This window comes from Urocampus carinirostris, chromosome 3 (genome assembly GCF_059441175.1).
Source record: "Urocampus carinirostris isolate Australia breed hairy pipefish chromosome 3, RoL_Ucar_1.0, whole genome shotgun sequence".
Taxonomy (NCBI): Eukaryota; Metazoa; Chordata; class Actinopteri; order Syngnathiformes; family Syngnathidae; genus Urocampus; species Urocampus carinirostris.
The window spans coordinates 45,703,164-45,714,039 of record NC_142351.1 but is presented as its reverse complement, the minus strand read 5'-3'; the positions used below and the strand labels follow the sequence as shown (position 1 = coordinate 45,714,039).

At 40.9% G+C, this 10,876-nt stretch overlaps 1 protein-coding gene across 2 annotated transcripts; it reads left to right on the top strand.

Moving 5' to 3' along the window:
* The first annotated feature begins 303 nt into the window (after positions 1-303).
* LOC148369836 (general transcription factor II-I repeat domain-containing protein 2A-like) lies at positions 304-3,051 on the top strand. 2 transcript variants are annotated; one of them, XM_088332050.1, is made up of 2 exons: positions 304-828; positions 991-3,051. In XM_088332050.1, the coding sequence occupies exons 1-2, from the start codon at positions 594-596 to the stop codon at positions 2,439-2,441; spliced, it is 1,686 nt and encodes a 561-aa protein (XP_088188176.1). In that variant the 5' UTR covers positions 304-593; the 3' UTR covers positions 2,442-3,051. The 2 variants fall into 2 exon arrangements, with proteins under 2 accessions (XP_088188176.1, XP_088188175.1); XM_088332049.1 differs by having other exon boundaries at positions 304-1,797; positions 1,867-3,051.
* The last annotated feature ends 7,825 nt before the right edge of the window (positions 3,052-10,876 follow it).

The following is a 10,876-nucleotide window of genomic DNA, read 5'->3' as shown; positions in this document are numbered from 1 at the left end:
ACTCCAATTAAGGTCATTTAAGGTTCATGACTCCACTGTAAGAAAAACACTGGCCAAAAATGGCATCCATGGGAGAGTTCTTAGGCAAAAACACTACTGTAACAAGAGTTGTTTCACATTTTCCAAAAAAAGCATTTTGATTATCCTCAAGACATTTACAAATTCTGTGGACTGATGAGTCAAAAACTGGAAGGTATGCAGCCTGTCACATCTGGCGTAAAAATGGAAAAGCATTTGACAAAAAGAACATGATGCCAACAGTAAAGCAGGGGGGTGGCAGTGTGATGCTCTAGGGCAGGTGTCACCAACACGGTGCCCGCGGGCACCCGGTCGCCCGCAAGGACCACATGAGTCGCCCGCGGGCCTGTTCCAAAAATAGCACATCTCATAGAGAGCTGCGTCTAAAAATTAATTTTGTTCTGTTGCTATTATTTTTTTAATCACACTTGTATGTATATAGATTTAAAAAATACTATCTTAAAAATACTTTAAGGTTAACGCGCACAATATTTACCTATGGGCAGTAAAGTAGAGCTTGTGGGATGTGGAGAGTAAGCTAGCGGGCGCTGTATGCACTTTCGTACCCCAAAAACATGGCAGAAAAAAGAAAGAAAACGTATCTCTTTCACAGTGAATGGGAAGAGGAGTTCTTTTTTACGACTGTAAAAGAAACCTGCGTGTGTCTGATTTGCGGGACGACCGTGGCGACAGCAAAACGGCACAATGTGGAGAGACATTTCAATACGTGTCACAAAAGCTACCATGATAAATATCCACCTGCAAGCGCCCTACGGGCAGAAAAAGCCCGTGAGCTAAAGACCGCTCTGGGTAAGCAACAGTCTTTTTTTACGAGGCCGGCCAAAAACTCACAAAAAGCAACCGAAGCCTCGTTTAGAGCTACACATTTTCTGATCAAGAAAAAAAAGGCATTTACAGATGGAGAAGTTGTCAAAGAAGCGATGTTATTAATTGCTAACACTGTATTTAAAGACGAGAAAAATGGAAGCGACCTAATCTCCACTCTTTCCGACGTCCAACTGGGGGCATCTACGATGGCAAGACGAGTATCAGCTATGTCCAGTAACTTGGTCGATCAGTTGGAGCAGGATCTGGCGAAGTGCAAGTGGTTTAGCCTCCAGTGCGATGAGTCCGTGGACAGCAGCAGTACAGCGCAGTTATTGGTTTTTATCCGGATGGTGTTTAATGATTTCTCCACAAAAGAAGAACTCCTGACACTACTGCCCTTAAAGACAACTACGAGAGGAGTTGACATTTATAACACGGTGAAGGAGTTTTTCGTGCAGAAAAAGGTGCCATTGGAAAAGCTGGTAGCGGTGACAACAGACGGGGCTCCTGCTATGGTCGGCCGACAGACAGGTTTCATCGCTCACTGTAAACGTGACCCAGACTTCCCCAAATTTCTGCATTACCATTGCATCATTCACCAGCAGGCGTTGTGTGCGAAAGTGATCGGCTTTGGGCACGTGATGACTCCCGTTGTGAAAATCATAAACAACATCCGCTCCAAAGCAAAGCAGCACAGGATTTTCAAGGTACTATTAGAGGAGATGTCAGCAGAATATGGGGACCTACTGCTACACACAGAAATCAGATGGCTCAGCAGAGGACGAGTTTTGCATCGTTTTTTGTCTCTTTTGCGTGAAATCAAAGAGTTCATGCAGTCCAAAGGCAAAGATGTCTCACTGCTAGAGGACACAGAGTGGACACTTGACCTTGCATTTTTGGTGGACATTACTGGGAAATTAAACCTCCTGAACTGCCAGCTGCAAGGCAAAGGTAAGACTGTTGTCGATATGATAAGTGCTTTAAATGCATTTAAAGCCAAAATGAATGCATTCTCTGCAGATTTACAGAGAAAAAAAGTTCTGCACTTTCCCTCTGTGCAGTCAGTGCTGAAAGACAATGCTTCTGCATCTGAGACATTTGAAAAAGTGGCAGAAAAGTACATTGAAGTAATAAACAGACTTGGGCAAGAGTTTGAGAATAGGTTTTGTGACCTTCATCAGCTTGAACCATGTGTGTTCTTCATTTCCAACCCTTTCATGAATGGGGACACAACATGCTTTGCTGAGCAGTTAAGTGCAACGTTCAACTTGGATGCTGGACAGGTGGAGATTGAAATTATAACATTGCAAAATGATCTCCATCTCAAAGCCTACCAGGCTGCACCAAACTTTTGGCGCCTTGTTGACACAGAGAAGTACAGTGGAGTATGCACAGCAGCCATGAAGGTTGCCAGCCTGTTTGGCTCAACCTATCTCTGTGAATCAGCATTTTCTGACATGAACTTCATCAAAAACAAACACAGAACACGCCTCACTGATGCACATCTGAGAGACTCACTCACAGTTGCAGTGTCAAGTTACACACCAGATTACAACACACTGGTGAACAGCATGCAATGCCAGTCTTCCCACTAACCAAGGACGGATACCAGATGTAGTCAGTGACAACATGGTAGTGCCATGGCAAAGTTGAATTAAAATATTGAAGAATTGTGTTCAATTTAAAAGTGTGTTCATGACATTTAAAAGTTATAATTTTGTTAAACATAACACAGACTTGGCCATTAGTTCAAAATGTGAAATAAAAAATGTATTACATATTTAAAAATATGTAAGTTGATTTTGTTTAACATTACATAATTGTTAACTTTTTGAAACATGTTGCAACATAGTTCATGATTTGTTAACAGGGCATGTCAGTGGCTTGTGCAAATGGGATATTTTTTGCTAAAATGTAGTGATGTAAGTGATCATCTGAAAATGTAACAAATACTGTGATTAATAGAGATAAAGTGTTGAATATTGATATCTGTTTCCCACCTTGTTGTCATTTTTGATAATCATTGTTAGAAATCATTAACATGATCAGTGTCTTTACATAGGTGAGTATTACTAATCATTATAAATAATGTATAACTAAAGGCAAACTGAGCAAATTTGTTATTTCAGAAGAGCGTATCAAACTGGTAGCCCTTCGTATGATTCAGTAACCGTGAAGTAGCTCTCAGTTTCAAAAAGGTTGGTGACCCCTGCTCTAGGGCAACTTGCTGTGATTGATGGAAAAAATGAATCCTGAAGTTAACTAGAAGATTCCGAAGAAGAACGTCCTATCAGTTCTAAACCTTAAACTCAAGTGCTCCTGAATCATGCAACAGGACAACGATCCAAAACACACAAGCAAATCCACCTCTGTATGGCTCAAAAAACAAAACAAAATGGTTCTGGAGTGGCCAAGACAGAGTCCGGATAAAAATTAAACCTTAAACGGGAAGTCAATGGTAGAAAACAGTCTAATATGGAACAATGAAAACAAAGAAGGGTGGGTCAAAATTTCTCCACAGCGTAGTCATTTCCAAATATCGTAAACACTTGATTTCTGTTATCGCTGCCAAAAGTGGCCAAACTCGCTTTTAGGTTCAGGGGCAATTACTTTTTAGCATCGGGAAAGATAGGGTTTTGATGGTTTCTGTGCCTTAATAAAATAGAATCCGGATTTAAAAACGGCATTTTGTATTTTTTGAGTCGTTTCTGGTTATATTAAAATTTGTTTGATGTTCCAAAACATTGGTGAGTTATAGATATGCAAATCAGGAAGTGGGGGTGGTACTTTTTCACGGCACTGTTTGTGAAAAATGGACTCTTTGTCAAGGTTAAACTGCTGGAGTTTTCTTGCTGTCACTTTAGGAATGCAGCATCTTACCAGAAATCAACTAAGTTATATTTAGACCTTTTAGCTGAAGCTTAACTGGAAAAATAGATTCCCTTCAGAATCACAGCACATGTTTCTTGCCTTCTTTCACTGCCAGCAGCATTCGCGGCATAACTCATTCAATGCTCGACATTTTTCTCAAATTGAAAGAGATCATGCTAGCCAATTTTTGCCATTTGGACTCATTTTTAGAAGGCCAACAGATAATCAAGTTCTGTCGCCAAAGAGTTATAGGACATGACAGAATGAAGCTGGAACCCTTATCTTTCATGAAAAATGTGTCTCGCTTTTACCATTGTGTAGTAAACAATAGTTGGACATTTCTTATTTTCTTGAAAATACTCGTTTCTAAGAAAACTTCTGAGAAAGTCAGTCCTGTGGAGGGATGCATTTCACGCAGAACTTTCCCTCCAGTGTTTTTTTTCATTTAGTACATCTGCAATATCTAAACAATGCTTTCCATAACAAAAGGGCAACTGATGCATGAGCTATGCATGAACTTCTTCTTCTTTCTCATCTCTGATCAATCAGGTGTCGGCCCCCATACACACACATGCGACTGTGTAGAGTAAAGGAAACAAAAGTTCTACCCAACCAATGGGTTGTAACACATGCCAAGTAGGGAGGCAATGGGTACCAATGTTGTAAGCCTTAGGTATGAGTCAGCTGAAACGTGAACCTGCGACCTCCCAAGGCCACCAAACTGGTACATGAATAATGCATGAATGTTGAAAGTAATAATTTCTGTTGAGGAGATAAACACCTTTTACTATTTGTCTATATCTCTTGACTCTCACCTAACTAGCCATATGGGGCTGCCAATACGCCCTCATTCGCCAGAAAAAAGAAGCAATATTAGGAGGGTGGTGCTTCTTCAATGTGTGGACAAAGATGTGATCAAAGCCACTCCTGACATCTAAAGGTGATTCGTTATGCTGAAATAGTTCCCAGAGGCTTGATGCTTACAGATGAGCAGCAACAAACCCCTTTATCCATCCATCCATCATCTACACTTTATACGTTATTGCATTCATTGAATTAATTAATCCCTTTCTTTGTACACCTGTTTATGCTGTCTTTTTTTGCAAGACTTTCACCACATCCATATTTCTATTCTACCATTGCGTTTCTTCACCAATTGCCACTTTCAGTTACTGTTCGCATTGTCTTATGCTCCAGGGACTTTACTTCATTTATCTGGAGCACCTCATTCATAAGACCTGTTTCCAGTGGTCAACCACTTAGCTGCTGGCCTTCAAAGACCAAAGTCCATCCCTCCTACCCAGTTGAAATATTCATTGAATGCTTTTCACTGTGTTATCTCTCTCTCTCACAGTGGAAAAGGGCTATGGAAATAGAGGGTACAGGAAAAGCTGTTCATTATTGGAACAGAAAAATTAAAAAATATGCCCCAGGGAGCAGGAGCTATGGTGAGAACTTCTGTTTTTAGTGTTGGAGACAAATGTTTGCGCTTAAGTGGACTGGAGAAGAACGACACAGAAATATTAAGTGGGGTAAAACCCTTGACGAGACACATACCATTAGCTTTAATGTATTCAGAATAGATAAAGGGTAAACAATATATATCCTGTCATTATGATTCATTGCAGTCATACAGTACAGTATTCCCTTATTGTATTGCTTTTTACTTTGTGGATTTTCATTTTGCATTTGTTCTGCAGCAGAAAACACATAGCAAATGCTATCAGAGGACAGGGGGCTGTGTGTGTTGGGTGGGCATGAATGTCCTTGTGGGCAACTGTGATAAGATGGTGAATGTTGTCAGTCAAAAAGCCAGGGTGGGCGCACAGGTCAATGTGTCCACCCACTCAAAAACAAACTACAAAGCACGGCTGCAACTAGTCTTTTAGCGGCTCGTTACATTGAAAAGAAATGCATCAATTTAATCACACTCTGAGGAAAGTCAGAAGAGCGCAAAGTAATGCTGATCACTGGTGGGTGCTCCAGGAATTGTTATCTGGTCTGAGAAGAAACTGAGGCGGCATCAGCAGAGAAAGGAATAGCGGTGCTGCAGGTCCAGCTTAGTGCTACAGCTAGGCTACGTAAGTACTATTAAAATCCACCCCTGCCGAGCGTGAATTTTACCAACGCTTTATCCATTGCACATAAAACGGACAGCCTGGAGCTGCAATGGTGGAAGACTGCTATATTTGTGACTCTTGTAATTTAATCTTGACAGAGACCTGGCTAAATCCAAAGGCTAGTTGGACGCTCTCTACATTGCTTTATAACACTAATGGGAGAGGCCCTCCAATTTAGTAATTCCCAGTTCACGGGTTGCCTTACCGCCACGGTCGTCGGGGGGCACCTCTTCCTGTGGTGTGTTTTGGGCAAGTACAACCTGGCGGTGCTCATCCATCTCCAGGCCATTTTTTGGGTAAGGGTTTGCTCCCCCACATGAAACAGATAGTACTGGTTTCCATGGTTACCAGGAGAAGGAAAAGCCTCCTGATCAGACTCAGATACAGCACCTTTATCACCTGGTCGCTGTTGTTTTTCAGTTCAACGCATCAACCTCAGAGAGCAGGGGCGGCGATATGTGATATTACTGATACTAGATCCTAAATGTCTAGGGAAAAACTCTCTCTCAAATACATTAAAATTTTAACATAATTTTAAAGATGTTAAAATTGACTTGGTAACCTCCATCCATCCATTATCTGCACCGCTTATCCTCAGTAGGGTCGCGCGGTGCTGGAGCCTATCCCAAGTTTCTTCGGGCAGTGGGAAGGGCACACCGTGAACAGACAATTCACTCGCTCATTCACACCTGGGTACAATTTGGACCGGCCAATGAACTTGACATGATGTTTTTTGGAATGTGGGAGGAAACCGGAGTGCCCGGAGTAAACCCACGCAAGCAATGGGAGAACATGCCAACAGGAGGTTTGATTGTGTCGCACACACGCTGACCACTGCGTCGCCATGCTGCCCGACTTGGTAACAAAGATCAATTTGTTCTTCTACAAACATTCAGTAAATTATGCAACCCCTGACCAACTTTGCAAATAATCGTAATACTATTGTAAATACCGTTCATTCATTCATCTGCATTTAGGTGTTTTATTTGGAGATCTATAGGTTTTCCTTCGTCACAGTCATATATATGTTTATGTCATATCTAGGTTTGGGAGGGTTACATTAAAAATGTAATCCGATACAGTTACTAGTTACCTGTTGAAATATGTAATCAGTTGCGTAATCCAAATACTATGATGCTGAAGTAATGCAACTGGATTATTTTGGCTTACTTTTGGATTACTCCCATACCAAATATGCTAATAAAAGATAAAAACAATTAACAGTATAAAATGTCTAAATTTGGTTTAACATAAATAAACAATGTGAAATAAAAAAGAATTGAAGGAAAACCAAGGTTAGGTAGTTTCTTGTAGTCTTACAAAAAATTGTGTAGTATAGTGTATTAAGCTAAAAATGTTTTCTTTCACATTGCAGGCAAGTTATGCCCCGTTTTAGTTCACATTAAGTGAACTTTAAGAACCCAATGCTATTTTTATATATTAATATTTAACACCAATTGTTCACATTCTACATTTCCAACAAAATATTTACTTGTTTGAAGTAGGGATGCCAAACCTCTTGAAAGTACAGTATTCTGATTTACTAAGCTAAGTTAGTTATTTTTATAACATTCCAATACAGTGATCAGTGATCAAAGAGCGGATTTTGCACAACTATTAAAATATCCCCGAAAGTATCACTCGTGAGAAACTTCGCTACCGAGTGCCTAATACGCACACGCTGGCAGCCTCACGAAACTGCAGAGCAGGCTCACGCAAATTTAACCAAATGAGTGCTACATTGAATGAGAAATAAAATAAGGACAAAAAGAAAAGTCCTTTACATGCAACAAACATGACTTGGTGGATATGGTGCCGGTCTCTACAACATATTAATCAACAAATCTGCATTGTGAATCTCTGCAGCAATTTTCATAGGACAGACGCTTTCCTACTTACGGACGAGATGGTTCATAAGTTGAGTTTGGTCGTAAGTTACTTCAGTTCTATATTTCGTATGGAATGTATGTTTAAGGTGTATACAGGTATGTTTAAGACTTGTATAAGTAACATGTATTGTTTTGTACTAAAATTAAACATTTGATGAAATAGTATGCTCTATGAAGATAAATAAAGTTAAGTTTAACTTACTTTTGGAAGATGAGCTTCAAGAGTTAGGCGGCCAAAAAAAAGCGATACAACCATTTTCTCAACCGCATCAAAGTTTCTTAATGTCACGATCCTCTCAGTTGCCCGCTGATTGCCCTCAACTGCGCTCACTCCTTGAGCCCCAGCTGCCACTCGTTTCCTATTTATTCCTCTCCCTATTTAAGTGATTCCTTTCTGGTCACTCTTTGTCAGTCTGTCAGCTAACCTCAGCACATGCAAGGCAAGCCATTTTGACCCGGGTTCCCTTTTGATTCCCAACTGTTTCTGTATCCTGCGACCTGCCTGCCCACCTCGTCTTAGTGCCTGATTCCTTCCCCTGATTCCTGCTATTGATTCCCTGGCCCTGGCTTCCCGATCTTCTACGGTTCCCTGACTCCTCCTACTTGCTCCGATACACGATCACGCTCTGCTCTCCGGTCCGGCTGTCAGCCTCCTCACCTGTCACCAGCCGCGAGAGCTTACTGTTCCACCTGCCCAGCTAGCACCAGATGGCTGTTTACTCCTCTCTCCCGGATCCCTCCGATTACTTAATAAAGTGTTGTTTGAACCTTATGCATTTGTGTCCCCTGCTTGTTCTGGGCGTGACAATTGAATGGATGCACGAGATATTAAACAATAAAATTGTTAAAGTTCTTAGCGCGCAAGATATACAGTATACTGTAGTATGTTTACACACGAACTAGGGAGAGGAAGCCGGATTTCTTCTTCGGGTGGATGCTGGGTAAGCTCTCACGCCACACACCGGTAGCGGCGGAAAGAAGCACTACAGTAATGTCCTCTACTCGGAAAAAGGTGCAAAATACAAAATCTAACTTAAAATGTATGTATCTACTGTTTTTTGTAACCCAAATGTTTGTAAGTAGGGTAGCGTCCAAGGTACGCAGTCGGTAACCTAGCACGGGGAATTGTACGGACATGGGAAAAGACACATTGCTGAAGTTCGACAGCATCAGCAAAAGAGAAAAGGTTGAGCAGGAATCACCATTACATGGGAAGTGACGAGTCAAGATCTGACATCTGAGAGAAAGCGTCGCTGAGTTGAGCATGAATCACATTCCAAGATGCAAAATTCAAAAGGTGGTCAACCCAAGCGAATCAGCTGTCATGCTAGGACAAAGAGTTCCCCCCACTTGACATAGCGCTAGAATAGCTATGAAATGTCAAAAGTAACACCAGGGATCCAACTTGTGTGATTCACAGATACACAACTCTGATACAAACTACATCAGATTGCCACTACGGCTGCGTCGTGGCCGTCATAGACTTTCTGGACTAGTTTACATGCTGGGGGCGTCGTTGGTGTCATGCTCTTTCCGGACAATTTCAACATCTAACCTAGTGTTTACTATTCTGTGTACAGTAATGCTAATGCTAATTGTGATTCACCCAGGTCAATCCTGGAAGGGGGTTTCTCTTTTCTCCTCGCACTGAGGTTTTTGAGTTGTTCCTTGCCCGCATGCTGGTTTAAGATCAGGTAATTGTGTCATTGTAATCCTGTGCAGTCCTTTGAGACATTTTTGTGATTAAGGGCTATATAAATAAATGTGACTTGACTTGACTTGATCCATTGAAGCTTAATTATAATACTTTAACCCTGGGTTGCACTGTTAAGATCAACACATACTGCCTGGCTTGCATTAACGAGTAGTATTGATTTGGTCACTATCGTGTTTGTTGCTCCTATTCTCTCTTGGAAACAACATATGCTAAGGGATTGATTGTCACAACAACTTAAAAAGATTCAATAGACATTCATTCTTGGGTGTAACAAGTAAAGATTTAATTTTCCCAACCCCAAGTGAAATGTAATGCACCAAAAAAATTAACCTAGCAGTGAAAAAAACCAAAGCAAATGTTACATAACACTTGAAAAAGTTGTTTTTTTTCTGGATCCATCCAACCATTTATCATATTGAACGTCAAATACATACTTCTGAAAGAATCATATGACACAGGGGTCGGGAATTCAAGCCATAGATAAAATACAGCCATGCAAATTGTCCCTGCATCATTCCAATTTTGGCAAAGGCAGAGTTGAAGCAGCGCAGCATTTATGTGGTTTAGTCCAGATTAAATAGGGCAGAGTTCCTATGACAGTTTACAGTCATGGTGTTACATCAACAGACCCTGTTTTGGCTGAAAGTCTCCATTGAATTTTGTATATAGAAGTTTATTAAACAAAGTATGCTTGCTGTTGAGATACGATGATAACCCACAAAACAATCTATAAACATCTGAAAACACCAGCTAACAATCAAGAGCAATATGATTAGGTGAGGGGTAGGCTTGGGTCGTCACATTGCTGTCACGTAGCTGAAGGTGCATACATCTATATACACCTCGCCATCAGCTTTCAATGACAACACGAGAGGACCGTTCAAACCCTCAAAATGTAAAAATGTAACATGTTCTTAAGGTCCTTGCCAGAGCCCTTTGTTTTATAAAAATCTCTTTGGTTACAAAAACCAGATTAACATTAAAGCTGTGGAGTCAATGAATGGCAACATGATTACCACAAAGCGACGACGATGCAACACTGAACACGCTTTCAATGGTTAAAACAATGAATATCAGTGCGCAAAAATAGTCAAAATAACCCAACCCTGGCATCCTAAGCAATCTTCTTTGCAGGCTTTTAGAAGTCAAAAACAAAACCACTTTCTTCTTTGTGAGCAAGATGAAGAAATGCAAGTTTATACTTTAGTTAGTATTCTTTTTTTTTATCAGTATCGCAGTAAATTTTGTAAAGTCCTGCACCATGCCAAACTAGCTGTTGTTTTACACGGTTCACGGATCCTTTAACAAACAGGTTCTTTGGGGCCGCACTTCATGTGGTGTGTCTTGATCAAGTACAGCCTGGCGGCGCCCATCCCTCTCCAGGCCATATTTTTGGGTAGGGGTTTGCCCCCTCACATGAAACAGTACTGGTT